We start from the raw sequence: 21,890 nt of genomic DNA on the forward strand, positions 1-21,890 counted from the left end.
GTATTGTGGGAGGAGGTGAGCTCCATGTCCTACTCCTCTTCCATCTTCATTGCTCCCCTCAGGTGCAGTCTTTAGGTATAATTGTGCTTTGGGTTGATCTGTCTAAAATAGTTTCTCCAGGTTTTCGGTAACTTAAAATGTTAGAGTTTTTGTAAATTAAGTTGAATGATGGGAATTAATTGAATATCCAGGTCATTTCAAATAAGATTAAATACTGGAACATTAATTGCTAAACAGGTCTAAGTATAGCTACTTCTATCTTTTTATTATAAGAAAACTAAAGATATTTGGAATTTATTAGACATATGTCTTGTACTACTTTGAGAAAAGAAATAATGCTGTGAGAAGATGTTTGTTTCTAGAAGTTACATAATATTCCTATATATGCCAACCAGGAAATGATAAACAGTTCACAATTACTTGCTGTTTGTTTTTGCCAGAGATCAAAGTTTTTAAGGTTTAAAAATTATAATATGTAATTAAAGTTTCTTGAAATAATAAAGGATATACCTCAATATGCAAGGAAAATAGAATGTGTGTTTTCAGCAAAAGAAGGTATGAGCAATGGAAATGCATTTTGTGAAGGGGAAAAAGTGATTTTTGTCCTAAAGCTAGTCATTTCTAAATGGAAAAAAAATAAGAGATAAAATAACATAGATACAAAGTTATGAAAGGTTTGTGGGAAAAAAACGGGAGATAAAATAATATAGATACAAAGTTATGGAAGGTCCTGAGAAGAAAGTTTTGCAACATAGTAGACTGGGATTGGATTACATTTAATTAGGTAAATGAATTTTTTTATTGAGGGAGGGATAGTGCAGGACTGGAGTTTTAGAGTTCTTTCTCTGTTAAGAAAATAAAGTTTCTCAGAATATTGAGCTACTTTTGGTAGTAGACTATGAGTTTCTTTGCCTTCTGATCTGAATTTGCCTTTAAAACCTTTTATTGTTACTTTGGTTGAATACATAAGTATTGTTTCACAGTGACCTATGGTCCTATTTGACCAAGTGTTTTAAAACTTTTTAGGAGTTCCTGTTGTGGCGCAGTGGTTAACGAATCCAACTAGGAACCATGAGGTTGCAGGTTCGGTCCCTGCCCTTGCTCAGTGGGTTAAGGATCCGGCATTGCCGTGAACTGTGGTGTAGGTTGCAGACGTGGCTCGGATCCCGAGTTGCTGTGGCTCTGGCGTAGGCCAGTGGCTACAGCTCCTATTCGACCCCTAGCCTGGGAACCTCCATATGCTACGGGAGTGGCCCAAGAAATGGCAAACACACACACACACACAAAAGCTTTTTAATATCTTTGCCACAGTTCCCCTAGTCAAATTCTAAATAAAATTTCCTTTGACCTCCAGCTAACTTTGGGATGCTTCAAAGGTCCTCTGAAATATCTCAAAGAAGAAATATTAAACTAATTAGGCTTATTTGGTATGTTTAATTACTTGAGAATCATTGTCAAGTGATTAGAGATAAACCTCTTTGGTTATATTGTATGGGTAAATTTCATTAATATAGATATTTCAAAATTTACATGGAATTCCTAAAAGTCTGACATGTCTTGGTATAATGTTATCAGTCATAATTCTAGTTACTACCTTAAAATGTTGTATGTCAGAAATATCCAAATTGTTCGTCAGTTCCATTGTAATTAGATCTTTAACCATGTCATTACAAGTCTTTTGTCACTTTTTAGATAACCATTGTTTTACCTCTGATGCTTTTAGAAAATGAGGATTCATAAAATGGACTTTCTGGCAAATAGAAGTTTCTGATGACTTTTGGATTATACAGCTGAACTAATGTAGTATGAAATTAACAAAACTCTAATGGAAAACCTGATGACTTCATCCAGATAAATAGAAGTTAATTACATGGGACTGAATGAGCCTATAAATATGATTTATAATTTTATATGTTTTTTTCTGAAACTTATGGTGGCTTTTAATCATCCGTTTTCCAGAGACTTTTATATACTAACTGACCTACATGTTGATAAATTATACCTTTGTGAACCAAATCTTTACCTGATCCCCAGAATTTGGCTTCTCCAGCTGGCTCCCCTGTGGACTTGATAGCTTTTTGTGACCAGATTACAACTAGTTATACTGATCATTGTTTTAATATGTTCACTCTTGTTGTTTTCAAATTATTTATGCCTCATGCCTCTCTCTGCTATACTATGACTTTATTAACATTACTAGCTATAGTACTTATATCCTTTCTCTTGCATTACCCCATATGTAACCTAGAACTACAACAAAATTATGATGACTACATGTCTTGAGGCACTTGATCATATATGTAACTCTACATAGAATAATTATAGTACAAGTAAGTCTACATATGGGAAGAAGCAACAAGGGAAAACATTTCCTGGATCACAGTAGACCAGTAAGACAGGCAGTTCAGACTATTTTAGAGTATTAACAGGGTCTGATCCAAAAATTAGCACATTGAACGGCCTATCAACAGAATCTTTGCCTGATCTAGGAACGAGCCTTCCTAGTGCCACGGGACAAAATTGGTTATGAATGCCTCTTAAATGTTGATTAAATTTATGACCAAGAGGGGGTGCTGTGGACAAAGAATATCACTTGCCTTATCAGTAAACACAGAACGTTTAGACCATCAGCCCCTGCAGATGGTCCTCCTTCCATGGTACACCCTGAGGGGAACTCAGAATGGAGATAAGCAGGCTATTGGCTCTAGATAGTTAAGATGAACATTAAAGGAATAATTTCATAAGTCCAAACTCTTGTATATTCACATACATAGAAAAGCACTAAACTTGTTAACTTGAGATGTCTGGTTTTTCCTTAACCAGCAGTAATCTTTTGATGTTCGACTCCCTGGTTATCTTTTGCAAAAGCTTGTGTATATCCTGGTTCTCCCCTTACCTCTTTGTTTTTTTTTTTTTTTGTCTTTTGTCTTTTGTCTTTGTTGTTGTTGTTGTTGTTGTTGCTATTTCTTGGGCCGCTCCCGCGGCATATGGAGGTTCCCAGGCTAGGGGTTGAATCGGAGCTGTAGCCACCGGCCTACGCCAGAGCCACAGCAACGCGGGATCCGAGCCGCGTCTGCAACCTACACCACAGCTCACGGCAATGCCGGATCCTTAACCCACTGAGCAAGGGCAGGGACTGAACCCTCAACCTCATGGTTCCTAGTCGGATTCGTTAACCACTGCGCCACGACGGGAACTCCCCCTTACCTCTTTGGATCAGTCCTTCAGAGGTATCTGAGAGACTGTATCTTGGGCTTAAGTCCTCAGTAATACCCCAAGTAAAACCTAATTCTTAACTTTGAGGTTGTGAGGTTTTGTTTTTTCTAGTCAACAGGATGTCCCAGCCTGTGCCCTATCCCCCAGGGATTTCCCTTAGGCCTAAAATATTTTTCATGTGTGAAATGCTTTAAAGTTTGTAAAGTGTTTCCCCCATATTTTTTCATTTTAAAAAACAGACTTTATTTCTTAGAAGCAGTTTTAGATTCACAGCAAATTTGAGTAAATATTCTCTCATTTTTTAACTTTGGTTCTCACATCCACCCTACAAATAGGTAGGACAGTTGTTATTATCTCCACATTTACATTTAAATTACTTTTAGAATCACACAGTAGCAAATAGAGCCTAGTGCTAACTGAGGTTTTCTGATCTTTTGAGCCCCAGGCACTTTCTCTTGGTTCCCACAGAGTGCCTCTGAATCTTTCCAAATCTTTCCTTCCCCAAGCATGGGAACTGCGGACCTCCTGTCCTTCTCAGGGCTTAGAAATAAGTTTGGAACGTTCCTCTAGCTTCCTCTTTGAATACAGGGGCCCATGGAGATCCTATCTGTGTCCTTAGTGAAAGGCCCACTGTCTCAGGCTCTGGCAGAGGCAGTGGGACCCAGAACTTGTACAATGCCCTGATAAGCTTCTTAGAGGTGGGTATTAGCAGGGATTGGATATCTTTCCCCTGATATGCCCTTCACACCTGACCCTGCCTTTAATTAGGATTCCATAGGGGAGCTGAGGGTGGGAGAATGGGGTGTTCCTTGCTATCCAGCTTCAGACCTACTCTCTGAGACCCTGGATTCTGATGACTTTTCAGAACTGAGAGGACACCCAGATGTCCAGATTTTAAGGTAAATTATGTGGTTAGGTAGGAGGGATCAGCTGGGGTGGTGGCATAGCTCTATTACATAACACAGGCACACTAGAACTCTGTGAAGTTTCTTTAGGAAATTCAAAGTGATGAGTTTATGGCAAGGGACAGGGTGGACAGAGAGATGGTGAAAACATAATTATAGGAATCAAGGACAAAGAAAGAAGTTAACTTATCCATACTTCTTTTGCTTGTCCCTCTTTTGCTTTTTAAGACAATTGTATTTGCATTGCTAATTAATGTGGTATGCTAGAAAGATTGGGGCATTAGAAACTTACATGCAGTGATACTCACTTGCTATGTGACATTGAGCAAGTTACATCTCCTTTCTGGAATTCAATTTCTTCTTGTCTCAAGTGGGAAGTTGCACTAAACATAGTTCCTCCTGCTTTTAACAACCTAAGATTCTATGGGATATTCATTTTGTTTATAATGTACTTCTTCATATGCAAAACTGATCATTTCTAGTTACTATCTTGTAATACTCTGTGGACATTGATTAGAGATTTAATAAATATTTATTTGGGCTGGGCTTCTATGGCCTTCCTTATAAATTGAGGATTCTTTTTTTTTTTTTTTTTGTCTTTTTGCCTTTTCTAAGGGCCGCTTCCCACGGCATATGGAGGTTTCCATGCTAGGGGTCTAATCGGAGCTATAGCTACCGGCCTATGCCAGAGCCACAGCAATGTGGGATCTAAGCTGCGTCTGTGACCTACACCACAGCTCACGGCAACGCCAGAACCTTAGCCCACTGAGCAAGGCCAGGGATCGAACTGCAACCTCACGGTTCCCAGTTGGATTTGGTAACCACTGTGCCAGGACGGGAACTCTGAGGATTCTTTAAGGGCCTTAAATATTTTTTCCTCTTGAGTCCATATGTAAAATTAACCCCTATGGGGAATTGATTCTGTACAATGCTTTTTGCAGACCTTATATGTTTTAACAATAGGTATTGTTATTACTATTTACATAGTAAGGTGCTGTTATAACATGTGCATGATGAAAAGGTTAAACAGTTAAACTGAACAATAGGATATACTGAAAATAAGTCTTCCTCTGATCCCTGACTCTTAGTTCCCCTTTTCCAGGTGTCTTTTCAGAGATAATCTTTGCATGATCAATGCATATATTATTATTATGCCCATTTCACAGATGAGGCACTGAGGTTCAGACTCTCCAGGGTAGACATATTTAGTAAGTAACGCAGCTGGCAACCCAGCCTTTGACTCTATTCCCCAGGTTCCTCCCATGAGGAAGCTTTAAGTTTGTCCTCCATGGATGATGGTGGTGTCATTTTAAGTCAGTCCAGTAAAAACATAGAGCCTTGATGTCACTGGCACTGCCTTCCACTGTTGCCTCTTTTTTTTTTTTTTTTGGTCTTGTAGGGATGCACCTGTGGCATATGGAGGTTCCCAGGCTAGGGGTCAAATTGGAGCTATAGTTGCTGGCCTACGCCACAGCCACAGCAACACCATGATCCTGAACCCACTGAGCGAGGCCAGGGATCAAATCCGACACCTCATGGTTCCTAGTTGGTTGATTTAGTTTCTGCTGCGCCACGATAGGAACTCCCACTGCTGCCTCTTTTTTGCCTAAAGCTTAAAATCATGTCTCCTTACTTTTTGCCTTTGTTAAGGTGAGATTTGTGGCCTGGGGCATCAGCTACAGATGATTGAGCTCCCAGAAACTCAGGTTGAACCCCAGGAGTGCTGGCAGACTTGTTGCAAGGATCTCAGGGAGGACTGAGTGGACCCAGCTCAGGAACTTGGGCTGCTGGCTTACCTACACAGCAGAGGACCCCAAGATGCTTTTTTCCCATGAGCAAGCGTTGACTCCTGGAACAAGGGGCAGTGGTTGTCTTCTGAGTAAAGGTTTGGTGGATCCTAGCTTTCCTATTAGGAGCAAATAACCTCTTTTTTTTTTCCTATTCTTTTTTCTTTCTAGGTTTGTGGTTATCCCCAGCTGGGGTTCATGGAGAAATCTCTGATTACTAATTTGAATCCCAGAGAAGGCCCCATCTTTCAGTGGACAAAATGAGAGGCTTTGTGTAACCAGGCATAACAGCCCATCATGAGGAAATTGATCAGGATTGGGGTGCAGGAGAGGCGGTTACTCTGGCCAAAGCGGCTTCATTGGAGTCGCCTCCTCTTCCTATTGGGAATATTGATCATCGGCTCCACCTACCAGCACCTAAGGAGCCCCCGGGACCTCCCCTCACTGTGGGCAGCAGTCTCTTCACAGCACCCTACTGTAAAACTAGCCAACCGAGACCTCCCCAACAATGCGATGATGATGGTGAGCAGTGACACTCCAAAATCTAGCTCTGAAATGGAGAGTGAGACACTGGCACCCCAAGTCACAGTGGGCAGAGATGAAACAACACCTGGCATAACGGAGAACACCCCTGGTACACCCAGAAGAGTAGCCAGAATCATTCCAACAATACCCAAGAGTGACTATAGCCAGACAGCAGCAGGCATGGAAAAAGTGAAGGAACACACCCCAGTCACACCCAGTGGAGCACTGAATCACTACACTCCAACTTTGAGCAGACCAGCAGTAAAGAATTACACCCCAACAATACCCGGAGCAGAAGTGAAGAGCTACCGCCCAAGTCTAGCCAGGGGAAAGGTGAAGAAATACACCCCAACACCACTTGGTAGAATGGTAAACAGTTATGCCCCATTCACAGTCATGACAAGGACAGGGAGCCATGAGATCACCCCCAGAACAACAGTGAAAGAGAGTGAAATAATGGCAACCAACAAAATATTGGAAACCAACCCCTCCAAGAGACTAGTGGAGGAAACCACTCCACCTCCTTTCAAGGGAATGACTGCTAACACCCCAACTTTACTGACAAATGACTTTGAAGCAGACATCATGACTTCTCCAAGGAATGTGGTGGAAAAGAACACCCTAACTACCCCCAGAAGAGTGGACAATGACAGCTCAACCAGCCGCTGGGGGTTAGTGGAAAAAAACAAGATGACAACACCCCAAGAAATGGTCCTGGAGCATACCACAGCCATCTCTGAAGGGCAAATGACAATAACCACCACAATAGGCAGCAGCCCAGCAGAAACAAAAGGCTCTACTGCTGCTTGGAAAGCTAGGCATCCCTTATACAGAACCAGTACACCCATCTTCAGAATATCCTCAGCCACTTTCTGGGGGCTGGCGAAAAACCCGTCCACAGCTGCCAGCACCCCAGTAACTCCCAGGGTCAGGGTAAATCCGACCACTCAGGTCCGTCACTGTGTGGTTGTAGAGCCAGTTGCAGCCGTGCCCACTGCCTCCTCCCCGAGTCTGACAACAGCCATTATCCCAGAGGCACCCAGTCTCAGTCCCTCACTGCTGCCTACCAGCCAGCCAGACCTCCACCCCAAGGCAGAATATCCCCAAGACCTGTTCAGTGTAGAGGAGCGAAGGCAGGGCTGGGTGGTCCTGCACATTTTTGGCATGATGTATGTGTTTGTAGCCCTGGCCATCGTGTGTGACGAGTACTTTGTCCCAGCCCTAGGTGTCATCACAGACAAGCTGCAGATCTCTGAGGATGTGGCAGGGGCCACATTCATGGCTGCTGGAGGCTCTGCCCCCGAGCTCTTTACCTCCCTCATCGGCGTCTTCATCTCCCACAGCAATGTGGGCATCGGCACCATAGTGGGCTCTGCAGTGTTCAACATCCTGTTTGTCATTGGCACTTGTGCCCTTTTCTCCCGGGAGATCCTCAACCTCACTTGGTGGCCCTTGTTCCGTGACATCTCTTTCTACATCCTTGACCTAATGATGCTGATCTTCTTCTTCCTGGATAGCCTCATTGCCTGGTGGGAGAGCCTGCTGCTGCTGCTGGCCTATGCTCTCTATGTGTTCACCATGAAGTGGAACAAACAGCTTGGGCTCTGGGTGAAGGAGCAACTCAACAAGAGGCCAGTGGCCAAGGTCATGGCCCTAGGGGACCTCAGCAAGGTAAGGACAGACTGGCTTAGGCTTCTCTAACCCCTTTTGGGCAAAAAGGTGGGGAAGGCCAGGGACCGAAGAAAGGAAAGTGCTGGGTCAGACCTCAAGAGATGAGTGTTCTGGTTCCCCTTGCTGTTCACTCAGTATTTATAGAATCCTGTACTTTGCCAGGCACTGTGCTCAAGCTTTTGAAGAGTGACCTTGGCTCAACCCCCAATCACCCTATAAAATGGTTATTACTATGATCCTCCCATTGGCAGAGGAAGAAACTGAGGCCAAATGAAGTCAAACGATTTGCTCAAGGTCACACAGCATACAGATGGTGGAGCCAGGATAAACTGGGGGTGGTCTGATTGGGTCTTTGGAAGTGACATTTGAGCTGGACTTTGAAGAATGTCCAAGGAAATATCAGGCTGGGGGCGGGGCGGGGGAATGATAATCTCTTCCATGTGCATGGTGTTTAGGGTTTTTCTAGCATGCTCATTTTCATTTAATCCTGTTTGTTCACATTCCAGACCTAGAGGGGCTGGTGGCCTGGGTGGGGTCTGAGAAGGGGAGGCTCTTTGAGTTTTGTTTTGTTTCTAAAATATTGGAGAAGATGGGAACTCCATCCGCTGAAGAGCCAGCCCTGGGAACTGAGCCCCTCTCTCTGTGCTGACTATACACCAGATACTGAGAGCTGCAACTCTGGGGCTTTCTTCTGGCTCCAAAGTTCCTTTCTAAGAATTTCTCTGCCCCTGTGAGGAACCTTCCTGCTAAATTCATTGAACAATTCAATAATCTGGGCAATGAAATAAATTGGGGAAGTGATCTCTAAAACTTCATCTCAAAAGTGTCTTGTTCCTTCAGACTCCAAAGTGAGGATACCCTAGGGAACACAGACCCCATTTCTCTACTTCTTCTTAAGGGTGAGTTTGTGCAAAGTTGGCTCATAGCCTGCCCTTTCAGATCTCAGAAAAGCCACTAATGTGAGTAGAATTTTGCGTGCAAAGAGTGGAAGGACTTAGCTGCTTAATCCAGAGCAGTTTTGATGAGTGAGCAGGATAGAGACCAAACTCAACAACGTGTCTCAGAGATACATGATACAAAGGAAATGAAATGTACTTCCTTTAGGATTTTTGTGATATGTGTGGTGTTCAGAGCAGGGAATTGAGAGTCAGGAAACCTGGTTGTAATCTGATTCTGCCTCTACCTGTGTGACCTTGGACAGATCCTTTTCCATCTCTAGGAGAATGCAGAGCCCAACTAATCACCAAATGTTCTGTCTAGCTCTAACATTCATCGATAAAGTCTTGTGTCTAGTGAGTTCAGTTCTGGCAGGCCCAGCACGGTGGTTATTTGTCTGATATGGTCAGTCAAGCTCCAATTAGTATGTATTTGCAGATGGCCCACAGAGGAGAAATATCCTGTCCCATGTTGGAAAGCCAGAAGGTATCTGAACAGGAATGGGAACCCAGTATCCTGACTCCCCATTCAGTGCTATTTGCCTCCAGATCATTGCTCTAAAAACCTAAAGGCTTAAAAAAGAAAGGGAAGCTCAGAGCATTACATCATTTAATATGAGAAAACAGGGCCTTCTTCCTAATGAAATTCTCAGGACAGGCTTTGCTGAGGTGGCCATGAAGCCTGGTACTCTTCTGTGAGAAAGCATCTTATGCCTTGATATACAAGGGCCAGCAGTTTTCAAATCCCTCCTCACCCTCCTCCTGCTCCTCCTCCTCCTTTGTTTTGGCTGTACCCACAGCACATGAAAGTTCTCTGGGCCAGGGATTGAACCAGCATCACGGCAGCGACCCAAGCCGCTGCAGTGACAACACCAGATCCTTCACCTGCGATGCTGCAGGGGAACTTCCACAAACTTTTATTTTTAAGCACTTAAAGGCGATGTGGGAAATAGAAAAGACTGTGCCCCCTCTAGTAGAAGGTACAGGCATAGACAAGAGTAACCATGATAAAGGGAACATTGCAAAGTGCTATAAAGTCACTTTGTTTTTCATCCAGGTCTCAGATTGCTCATCTGTAAAGTGAATAGGATGAATAAGTGCGGAGGTTGGCAGACTTTTACTGTAAAGGGCCAGGCAGTAAATATTATAGGTTTTGCAGGCCATCTGGTCTCTATTACGACTGCTCAAACTTGTTATTGTAGCGTGACAGCAGCCACGGATAATAAGGAAATGAGTAGGGATGTCCATGTAGTGTTTCACTAAGAAAACATGCTCACAGGTGTTGTCCTTCCTGAACAATCTGGAAACCTAAAATCAGCAGAGAATGATTCGCTTCTTCACCCAGCTACTACCTGTGGAGTTTCTTAGCTAGGGACCTTTTACTTTACTTTTTATTCTGCTCTGATAAGTTAGAAGCAAGATAAAGTCTTGGGGGAAATGATTCTAATCATAATTTACTTAAGAGTATTTCCAGGAAAAATAAATGATGTAGCATCGAACACAGACATACAGGAACTATTTTAGTCTTTCTTTTGACACTGGCTGCAAAAGAAAAAAAAATTAAAGCTAAAAATATTTCAGACAACATTATCAAGGTGACATGTATTTCTTTGAGGATGCCTTTTATGAACTCAATGGAGAAATGATAAATGTTTGTGTAGTTATCAACACAGTCTGACTTAGCTTGTTCTGAGACTTTATACCAGGTTTTGAAGCTCTCAGTGTATTTGTTTGGGCCATATATGTTAAATATCTGACTTGCCTTGACCTCATATAGCAGCAGGAGGCCAAAGTTAAGGCTCTAGACTGATTGAAAAGCCTTGTTTGTATTTGAAGGATGACAGGCCCTTCTTTTTAGAGAGAACACAAGCTTAGCTAGAAAGGATGAGCCATCCGCATGAGATTCTGTTGGACAAGATAGCTCTGTGGGACACACCAGTGGTGAATAGATATGCAAGGTGGGAATAAGCCTGGTCCCTGCTCCTTACAAAACGGCAGACCCACATTCTGCCCCCAGGAATACTTCAGGGCGTGAAACTCCAGGAAAAATCTGCCACTCTTTCTTAAGTGCATTGCAGGCTATTTTCTTCCTGGCATTTTTTTTTTTTTTTAATTAAACCAACCAGCAGGAAACTCAACTAGACAAACCTGGTGCCTCCTTTGGAGCCAGTTCAACCCTTTCTTGTGCCAGGGTTAACATTTGCCCCAAGGGTTCCCGTCAGTGGGCTGTACTGCCAGCTGTCTGCTCTGGAGACAGAGTGCTGGGCCTCTTTGGGCCTGCCTCTGCTTGCTTGTAAGCAATCCACTGTGCTCCCAAAGAACCCATCCTAGCTAGGCTGAGGGGTTCCTTCCTTTCACTCCTTCAGTAACAGCTTCCCCCCCAAGTTATCAGGAAAATATGGTAAGAATCACATTCTCAATTTTAAGGCTTCTTTTCCTCATAAAATTTTCTTAAGCTTTCAGCATGCATCTGCTGATGGGTGCCAGCAGATGACAAAATAAATACATAAGAAACAAACAAATATTAACTCAATATTGAATAACTCAACAACCGACCATGCCTGGTAAGATAGCTTGTTTCCATGGATGTGTGCATGCTTGTAGAAGATTTTACATGTATTAATGCAACAGAGTAATCTCTTCTTCTGGTGTATGTTACAGGATTAAATATGAAATTAGATATTCATGGTGTTCTACATGGAATGGCATGATATCTGGGTGCTCTGTCACCTGAATAAATTGGAAATATAAAACTAACAGAAAATGTTCTAGTGTGGAGGAGTGGCCATATGGATGATAAATAAGTTAACAAGATTTTTCTGAGTATGGGAAGTGCTGTGAAGTAAATAAGCAGTGATGGAGAGTGACTGGAGGTGGTGGGCCCCCGTTAGCGAGGGAGAGCAGGAGCGTGAAGGAGGCGAAGTCCACACAGACATCTGTACATGAGAAGGGAAGCCAGGCCATAGGGAAGAATTCCAGAAGAGGAAACAGCATTGGCAAAAGCTCAGAGCAGGGCAAGAGCTTGATGCATTAGAAGAAAGAATTGGAGGCCAGTATGGTTAGTGAGTCAGGGGAGAGTGGTACAGAATAACGCTAGAGGGGGAGTGGGAGCTGCTTCATGCAAGGTCTTGTGGATCAGATTCAGAGTCTGGGTTTTATCTGAAGTTCAGTGGGACTGATGTAATGAGTCATGCTGAACCCCAAACCTCGTGGTTCCTAGACGGATTCGTTTCCTCTGCGCCACAACAGGAACTCCTAATGAGTCGTATTTAGAAGGTTACTCTAACAGCTGTGCACAAAATGAATTGTAGATGTATAAGAGTGGAAGCAGGGAGTCCAGTTAGAAGGCTGTTGTGAACATCCATCGTGTGTGTGTGTATCTTTGAGAGATGACTTGAAGACAAAATAATCTGGACTCAGTGATGATGTGGATGTCAAGGGTGAGTGAGCCCAAGTCAAGGTTTTGGCTTGAGCAGCAGAGTGGATGGTGGCGCCATCTAGTGAGAAACGGCAGACTACAGGAAGAACAGATTCCAAAAGCTCCCACTTGGAATGGTGAGTTTGAGTGTTTATATCACCTCCAAGTGGGTATGTATAAGAGGCAGGTGCACAAATGGCCTTAAAGCTTATATACAAGGTCAGGGCTAGAAATATAAATTTGTGAATCACCAACAAATGTATGATTATTACAATCAAGGACCAACTGATGCTGCTCTGAAAGAGAGAGTGGCGGGGGTGGGGTGGGGGCTATGGGAAGAGGGAGAGAAAGGGAGAGAGAAAGAGATAGTTTAGAATTAAACCCTAAAGAGCTCTGATGTTCATTCATTTGACAGACATTTATGGAATATCTTCATATGAGGCCTGTTTAGGGTCTGGGGATACAGTGAGAAAGAAGGCACAGTCCCAGCCCTCAAGGAGGTCAACCTAGCTGACTAGCTAGGAGTTGATTCAGGTTTTGTGGGGCCTGACACTTTTTAAAAAAAGGAATATAAAACATTGCTGCTAAATTAAATACAAGGCCTTGGAAAGGTTTTGTGTAGGGTAGAGATGGGCCCTGAAGTTTAATATTCATCAGCTCTGCAATAAATCCTCCTTTATGGGGATGACAGAAAAGCAAAACTAATATTTACCATATCATGTGTATGATATGGTAAGTACTGAGGGATTTAGCACTGGGAGTGGACATCTCAACAGACCAGAAAGTCAGGGAAGACTTCCTAGGGGAGGTGATGCTTAGCTGAATCTTGAAGGACAAGCAGGAGTTGGCTGACTGAAAAAGGGGTAGGTGTCTGCCAGGCATGTGTAAAAGCCAGGGGAGTGAGAAAGCATGAAGAGACTATAGATGCACACCAATATAACAGCCGCTAGCTACATGCACCTACTGAGCTCTTGAAATGGAGCTAGTCTGAACTGATATGTGCTATAAGTATGAAATAGACATTGGGTTTCAAAAGATTAATATTAAAAAAGTAAAATAGCTCATTAATATTTTTATATTAATTACATGTTAAATCATATTTTTGATATATTGGGTTAAGTACATTATTATTTTCACATTTCTTTTACTTTTTAAAAATGTGGCTACTAACAAATTAAAAATTAGGTATATGGCTTGTCTTCTATTGGTATTAGACAACACTGGACTAGAGGTAAGCAAGAGATTAGTGTGTGCTCAGCTAAGGAGTGTGGACTCCTTCTTGAGAACGCTGAGCCCACAGAACATGGGGGAGGAACATGACATGCTTGGCTCAGAAAATCACTCTGGCTGAGGGGTGAACAGTGAACCAGGAGAGGAACAGATCAGGAGTCAGAAGGCTGTTGCAGGGTCGTAGGCAGGAGAATGGAGAGACGAGGCCAAATTTGAGGACTTTTAGGAACTAGGTCTGATAGCTAATTGAACATGAACTATGAAGGAATAGGGAGGGATTTGGGTAGACTTGGGTTTCTAACCAAGACAGATGAGTGGATCAGGGTGCAAGATTACTCGGGTGGGTTAAGGTAGGACTCATATCAGGGATTCATTAAATCTTTGTTAAATGTATGTTTAAAAAAAAAAAAAATCACAGGAGTTCCTGTCATGGCACAACAGAAACATCCATTTAGTAACAATGAGGTTGCGGGTTCGATCCCTGGCCTCGCTCAGTGGGTTAAGGATCTGGTGTTGCCATGAGCAACACCAGTGGTGTAGGTCACAGATGTCGCTGGGATCTGGCGTTGCTGCGGCTGCGGTGTAGACCGGCAGCTGTAGCTCTGATTAGACCCCTAGCCTGGGAACCTCCATATGCCCCGAGTGTGGCCCTGAAAAAACAAAAAAAAATCACAGACTTGGGAGTTCCCTGGTGGTCTACTAGTTAGGACCTGGCATGTTTACCTCTGCAGTCTGGATTCAATCCCTAATCTGGGAACTGAGATCCCACATCAAGCTGCTGAATGCCATAGCCAAAAACAAACAAACAAAAACACAGACTGAAATATGTGGTGCAGGAAATGAATCATGGATGGTCTAGAAGAGGAGAGGTCAGTGATTAGCTGCTACCTCAGTGGGAGACAGGTGTTGGAGGTCAGGGGAACAAGCCCCAGAGAGGCTGCCACGTTTGCCACCCCAGGTCTCCATGAATGGCTGTAAGAGATCCTGTTGTTTATTTTCATTAAGTTGTGTCACAGGTGTTGGGGGCTTGGCTGGCACATCTTCTTTTTCCTTAGCTCCTTGGCTAATTTTAATGAGGAGAAGGAGAAGGTGGGATGGTGGGGCTAAAGAAAGAGGAGGATGATTGGTTTGATGTAAGAGGTGGATATGCGAATGTGTTTACAATAAGGGCATATTCTGAAAGCACCTACTTGCCGGTACAGCTACCCATAAATGGATCTTTCAGTCACACTCAAATGCGGACAAACATTTGCATCCATTTATTTGAAATGTCATTAATTTGAAACAGAGCCATTAGGAAATGTAAACCTGACTTCCTTATTTATGCTTGGGAAAAGAAATGTGATTTAGTAAAAACCACAAAACAAACCTCTGAATAGAGTTTAGGAGATCGGGGTTCTGTCTCTATCATGCTGTCACTGTCATCAAGTCAGAATCTTTCTGTATATCAGTGTTGTCATCTGCCAGAATAGCTATAATAGTACTTATTCTTGTCTATTTCACAGAGTTAGTTGTATTGAATGAGAAAACGTGAAGGGCTTCAGAAAATTAGAAGCGCATACTAAGGTTAGGAGATATTCATATGTGCAGTGAACAGTGAACAGGAAAAGTATTTTGATTTAAATAAATCTGAATGGTAGAGAAATCATTAGACATGTGCTTTATGGGGCACAGGTCTCTCCTGCCCCTTTGTGGACAGAACCAGCCATTGCAAAGAGTAGCCTGGCCTCATGTAGTTCCTTGCCTCCAACAACTCATTGGGTGAGAGGTGGGCATGATAAATAGTGAGGTGGCTGGGCAGTGGGGTTTGGTGCTATAGCCTCCAGGATCCCAGCAAACTTAGAGGTGCATCATGAGGGAGTCAGGGGATCTGTTCAGAATATCCACAGTGCCTGCCCCCCATATTCAGATTGGTTATTTCTGCTTTAATTCATTTGTATGTTTGTTTGTTCGTTAGTTCATTCATTCAACAGTGTGTATCCAAGCATTCAGACCTCTCCCATCCTTCAAAGATGACCCAAATCTTACCTACTTTCAGAAGGCTTCCCTGTCCATCCCAGAACAGAAGCTTCATCTGTGCCTCTCATCTCTTCAGGCATATTCTGCTTTGTCATGTATTGGCATTATCATTGGTCTCACTTCCTTTCTGTAATTAGAATCCATGTCCTAAACATCTCTGTATCCCTACAGCACTAGTACAGTGCCAGGTAAACAACAGGTGCTTGGGAAATAACTGAATGAATGAAGAAATTGGATGGATTAGTAGGTGGGTGGCCCTGGATCAGGCAGTATTTTCTATATTTTCTGATTAGGCAGAGAAGGGAGTGTAGCAAGTCCAGTTCTGGCTGTCGAGGTTGGTGGAGTGGGAGAGGCAATGGGAAGGTAAAGACAATTATGAGGGGCAGCCATTAGTGACCCTGCTGCCTGAAGATGGCGCTGGAGGTCACTTGGGCGTATCTTCTCATTCAGCTCTCCTTTACTGAGCTTGTACTCTGTGCTAGACACTATGCCACAGCTCAGGGGAACAGAGGTGACTATATCATAGTTCAAAAAAACATGGAGTCTAACTGGGTAGTCAATATATATGAACAGTTGTTTATTTTTATTTTTTTTTAAAGTTTGAATGGTATTACAAGACAGTAAATGTGAAGTGGCAAACTCATGGTCCATTTAGAAAGTACTGTGGACTTAATGATTCTTTATCTTGGATTTTCTAGGGCTTGCTCCTTCCCCAGCTAGCTGCCCTACAGCTTCCCCAGAACACTAGCACTTATTTAATTATGGAGCTACATTTTGGTACCACAAAATGTGTCACTGTCATTATACAACTTTGAGGAGAGAAGTATTGTACAGAACTGGAGTGAGGGTTGGGGTAGTGGCGACAGGGACCATTCTGGAGGGCTTTATTAAGAATTCACCCTGAATTTTCTGAAAAATTGGTAGGCATAGGGGAATGAAGAAGGCATTTAGGCAGAGGGGAAAAGCATGAACAAGGGACCAGGAGTTGCAATCAATCAGGTATATATAGGAGACCATTCATTCATTCATTCAACCAATGTTTATTGAACCCTTGCTAAGTGCTGGGCAGTGTTCTCATGCTTGACATACAAGCCTGTGTCATGAATGAAATGAACAGTCTGCCTTCAAGAATTTAGTGGGGAAGTCAATTTATTTGTGTTTGTCAACCTAAAAATAATGTACTAATAAATTGGGGAAAGTGCTATGAAGGAAAAGAACAGGAGTCCAAAAAAGAGAATTAGATGGATGGGTGCCTTAGCTTCCCAGAGGAAGGTGACATGTAAATAGAGCCCTGGAACATGGGGAGTGGAGAAAAGAGGGTTCAAAACAGAGGAGGAGGGACCATGTGATGAGGGTTTTAAGGTGGGTAAAGAGGATGGCACATTTGAGGGACTGAAAGACAACTGTAGTTGGTGTTACTGGACCTTAGTGAGTGGACATATTTGGGAATACTGCATGCAGGCTGAAGCCAGATTGCATAAGGCCAGGTTGGGGGTTTAGACATGTGAAGACATTTCCTGAGACCAGGTTATCTCTGGGTGTGTTTCTGTGTTCCAACATAAGGGCTCCCTGGAAAGAGAGGGAAGTGAGGCGGAAGGGTGAGGGTCTCTCTAAACATCTTGTGATTCCTGTCCATGTTGCAGCTGGGCGATGGGGCAGTTGTGGTGGATGAGCAGCAGAATAACAAGAAGCTAAAGGTGGGTGTCATGTGGAGTTGACCCAGTGGGGGCATTGGAGGATCTCAGAGGATGACCACAGACCTGGGGTACTGTGGCCCTGATGCTGGGAATCCTGGGCTGGGCTCAGGCCTAGGAAGCTCCTGGAAGTGCTGCTAGAGTGAGCCAGGGAAGGCACCAGCTCTTTTGTCAGAGGGACTGTCACCTCCAGGTGGCCTTGGAGGAGATGCTAGTTTGGGAGCTAAGTAAGTCCAGAATGTCACTGCTCACTCTGTCACGGGCTTGCTGTGTGAGCTTGGGCCTCAGATTCTGCGTAAGTAAAATGACTGATCAAGTCTCACTTCATAGCCCCAGCATTCTGTGATTGATCTAAAAGCCCAATTACCTGTGGCTTTGGAATGCCCTCAGAACTAAGAGAAACAGATGAGGGGTGTTGTGGGAGTGGGGCATCTGAGGTTTCTGAAAAATGTGTTAGCTGCTTTGGACCTATGGGAGGCATTTGGGAAGAAGTATGCAGACCTTAGAAGAAGCTGGGGCCTGAATGAAACCCCACTCCAATGAAAATCCCTGCCTGTTGTGAACTGTTATATCACCATAGCCACTAGATGGCAGAAGAGTTCAGATCCAGAGGGTTGTTGGGGAAGGAGGGAGGAGGGACCCAGCCAGCAGTTTGTCTATCTTTGGACGTTCCCTTGTAAATCAGATGCTGTTTCTATGTGTGTTACTATTGTTTAAAAAAAAAATTAGGGTAAATTTAAAGATAAAATTGGCTTTATTCAATGATTCGTGAGTTGGGCAGCATCCCATTTGGCAAATAGAAAAGAGCTCCAGATTGTGTCAGGCAAGGTCACCTTCCTTTAGTGGCCAGCAGGGGTGTAATTGGGTAGATTACTCACTGGTGTGTTTACGTGTAATCACTGGAGAGGCTGAAACTGCAGTTAGGTCAGGTATTTTACATCTCAGTTTGGTGATGTGGGCAGAGCACAAGTGACTCTACTTGGGGGCCTCTTGTCTCTTTTTGTAATACTGTGAATGAGTGTGTGTCACATCTGTGTGTCTGCCCATATAGATGCGTGTATGTATGTGCCTTTGAAGGTCTCTTGAGCACGTGGGAAGAAAAGAAAGGGCTGTAATCAGAAGACCTCGGTGCTGGTCTTGACTCATTCATTTATGCCTTACATGACCTTTGATAAGCCACCCAGCCTTGTAGGGTTGTCATTGCTTTTTCTATAGATGGGAATTATAGCCTTGCTTCTCTCTGGGGGTGGGACAGTGATAAAGCACCATGACGATTTTTGTGGACTGTGAGGGGCCGTGTCCACTCACAGCGGGTCTTTTTTTGAGGTGTGTGGCGAGGTGTGGGCTTTGAGGGTGTACTCACAGGGGAGGACAGACCTTGGTACTGTGGTGATCTTGGTGCACCTTGTCTGTTCCCTATTAAGAGCTCGTGAGATTACTTGGTATGTAGAATTAGCCAGTCATGGCAGAGTTGAGGGAAGGCTGAGAAAGAAAGCACTGTTGAGGTGAAAGGAGAGGGGGCCAGGCTAAGACTAAGGCCTGATCTCTACGGGATGAGGCAGGGTTAGTGAGGCCCTTGTGTGGCTCCTCCCCTGGCTGGGGCAGGGCCCCACTGAGGCCTGCGTGGCTCTCTCCTGCTCAGCTTCCATCTGTGCTGACCCGAGGGAGCAGCTCGGCCTCTCTGCACAACAGCACCATCCGAAGCACCATCTACCAGCTTATGCTCCACAGCCTGGACCCTCTGGGGGAAGGTAAGCAAGGCTTCCCCAGACCTGGGTGGTCTCCCTGTCCATGCCTTCCCTCCTGCAGCTGGACAGAAACTGGGGCCTGCAGAACTGAGAGGCTGTGGGTGAACTGAGGGTGAGAGTGGGAAGAGGATTAGAAGAGGAGAGTGGTTGGTAACGGTATAGACAATCTGGGAATACTCACGGGAGAAGGCCCTGAGGAGCCAAGGTCCTGAGGCATCCATGTCTCTCTATCTCCCTGTCTCTGTGCCCCTCCTGTAAAACGAAAGAGTTTGTCGGCAGTGAGTGAGGCCGAGAGTGCCCCGTGCCCTGCACTGGTCTCTGTTGGGGCTGCCTAAAGTGACTTCCTGATAAAGCCCATTCCCATGAGTCAGTCCCAGCGTCTCACAGAATCTCCAGCCAGATGCTGTGGCTCAGGCTGACTGGTCAGGCCCACACCTGGGGGACCTTCCATAAGGCCCTGTAGTTGGAAGCTCTGAGTGGTACTTCCCTTTGCTCTGTGTTCAGCTCTGGATTCCTAGGAAGCCTGCTGACCCCTCCCTGAGCCAGGAATCCCAAAGGACACCCTGGGGAGCTGCCAGGACCACTTCTGGGAGCAGTGAGGGTCCAAAGTGCAATGGGAGCTGATGTCCAACTTGACAAATGGATGGAGGTAGCTGAGATTCTCACCATCCACCTTACCAAGTCCTGCCTTCTACCCTGCTTCCCCAGAGAGCTGCCCCCAACTTGCTTTGCAGGCTCTTAAAGAGCATCCTCAGGTACGCTTCTGTTCTCCTTGGGCACCTCTGTCTCTGGGACTGTGATGCGGAACTGGGAACCCAGGCAGGAGGCCCATCAAAGAAAGGTTGGCCTTTGGGCGGAAGCCAAGGAGTTAGAGTGCAGTTGGGCGGGAGGCTGAGAATTGAGCCAAATGTGACACAGAGACTGACCATGAGTCCCAGGGACAAATTTTAGGGGCCTCAGAATTTCAGGCCCTGAAGTGTCTCCTTCACATACAGTAGTGAGTTGTTGGTTGTTTAAAACAGGCATATTGTACTACGAAAAGCAGAGTCAAAGACAAGGTGATCAAACTCTCCCTAGAAAATCCTTAAGAGGCCACCCCCAAGTGTCAGCTCCAAAAAAATAGTACCCTGGGTTAGAGTCTACAGCACTGGGCAGCCTGTGGGTGATCAGTGCTGGGGACATGTTTGGCTTGGGCACAGGAAGCTGTATCCCAGGGTTAGGCGTGGCCCTCCTTGTGGAATCACCGACTCTAGCACAGTCCTAAAGATAAAGACCCTCTCTGGAATGGCACGGCAGGGCCCCCTGCCTGGACCACGAATATGACCAGCAGCCGTCTGTTGGCCTACTTGTTGTAACAGGATTATGTGATGGCCAGGCCAGGCTGAGGTCAGAGGAGATTGATACCAAGGAGATGATCCGGCTGCCCTGAGAGTTGAGAGGCCACGTGAGGAAACAAGTGCTGGGGGAGCCAGTGACATTCATCCCTAGGAAAACAAGTGTGCTTGGCACCTTGCATGGGTGTGTGGTGGGCATGAAAGGGCGCTCCTGAGGAATGACTGCTGGTGTACCTGGGATGCAGACCTGCTCAGAGAAGGCAGCTCTGATTCTGCATTCCAAGATTCCACCCAGTAGGGGCTGGGACCACACACAGCTTGGATGAAGGCCTTTGTTCCCAGCACTTTCCAGATACATGTTTGTGTTTCCATATGCTGTTTCCAGATGGCTGTCCAGATGTTTCCACGCTTTCCAGGTGTTCCAACTCTTTTCACAGAGCTGATCTGTGGTCTGAACTCTTCATTTGGCAAGGGGCTTTGCCCCTCTAGAATTCCATGTGATTTCACTCAAGACGTGTGTGTGTGTGTGTGTGTGTGTGTGTGTGTGTGACAGAGACAAAGATAGAAACAGAGAGAGGCCCTGCAGCTGACCTGCTTTCCTCTGTGGCATGGGAAATGAAAGTTCGGGGCATGTGATGAGGGAGGAGAAAGAAAGGGGGGGGTGATTTTCTTGCCAGCTCCTCTAGCCAACAGTCAGCAGATATTTTCAGCACCAGGACCGGAACCAGGGAGCCCTCCTTTGGTAAGTTATGTGTTGTTCAACAGAAGTCCGCAGTGCCTGGTCAGTGCCAAGGGGGCACTGGAGCTGTCTGGATGAGGGAGGCAGTGGTGTGCCTGCCTCCTGACACATTGGTTCTGACAAGGACTTGCTGAGCAGGCCCACTGGGATGCTTCGAGCGACCACACATGCCAGAGTGATGGCTCTGCAGAATGGAACCTTTTGCCAGAGGTGGCTGCAGCTGAACCAAGCTGATTGTTTAGGAGACAGGTTGACAGGAGGAAATTCCAGACCTGCTAATGTGTCCTGCCCAGCCTGGACCCAGGCAGAGTTTGGTCTGCTTAGCTTCCCAGATTAGCAGACCTTTGCAGTTTGCCTGTGTTATGGACTAGAGGCTCTTGAGGGTCCTTTCTAACTCACAGTCTCTGGAACGCTGGGCCTCAGCAGTGCAGAGTTGCTTCCTGGGTGGGACAGCTGCTATCAGCTACTATTGTTGTCAGCTCATCATTGTTGTCATAGTAAAACTTACGTAGTGCTTTCTAGGTATCAGGCACTGGTTTAATTAGGCATGTTCATATGTAAATTCATGTACTCCTTCAGGAATTCTGTAAGATACTGCCGGTGAAGAGTTTGACGTACCACAGATCACCCAGCCAGGCCCACAGCTAGCGAGTGGCATGACTGGGAGTC

At 44.9% G+C, this 21,890-nt stretch overlaps 1 protein-coding gene across 1 annotated transcript in view; it reads left to right on the forward strand.

Moving 5' to 3' along the window:
* The first annotated feature begins 3,815 nt into the window (after positions 1-3,815).
* Positions 3,816-21,890, forward strand: part of SLC24A1 (solute carrier family 24 member 1) — a 29,717-nt gene continuing 11,642 nt past the window's right edge. The window contains exons 1-3 of the mRNA XM_047767105.1: positions 3,816-4,115; positions 6,080-8,104; positions 19,043-19,151. Coding sequence (XP_047623061.1) covers positions 6,206-8,104; positions 19,043-19,151 — 2,008 coding nt within the window. The 5' untranslated portion in view covers positions 3,816-4,115; positions 6,080-6,205. The remainder of the gene's footprint in view (positions 4,116-6,079; positions 8,105-19,042; positions 19,152-21,890) is intronic.

Source organism: Phacochoerus africanus, chromosome 2 (genome assembly GCF_016906955.1).
Source record: "Phacochoerus africanus isolate WHEZ1 chromosome 2, ROS_Pafr_v1, whole genome shotgun sequence".
NCBI classification, from domain to species: domain Eukaryota; kingdom Metazoa; phylum Chordata; class Mammalia; order Artiodactyla; family Suidae; genus Phacochoerus; species Phacochoerus africanus.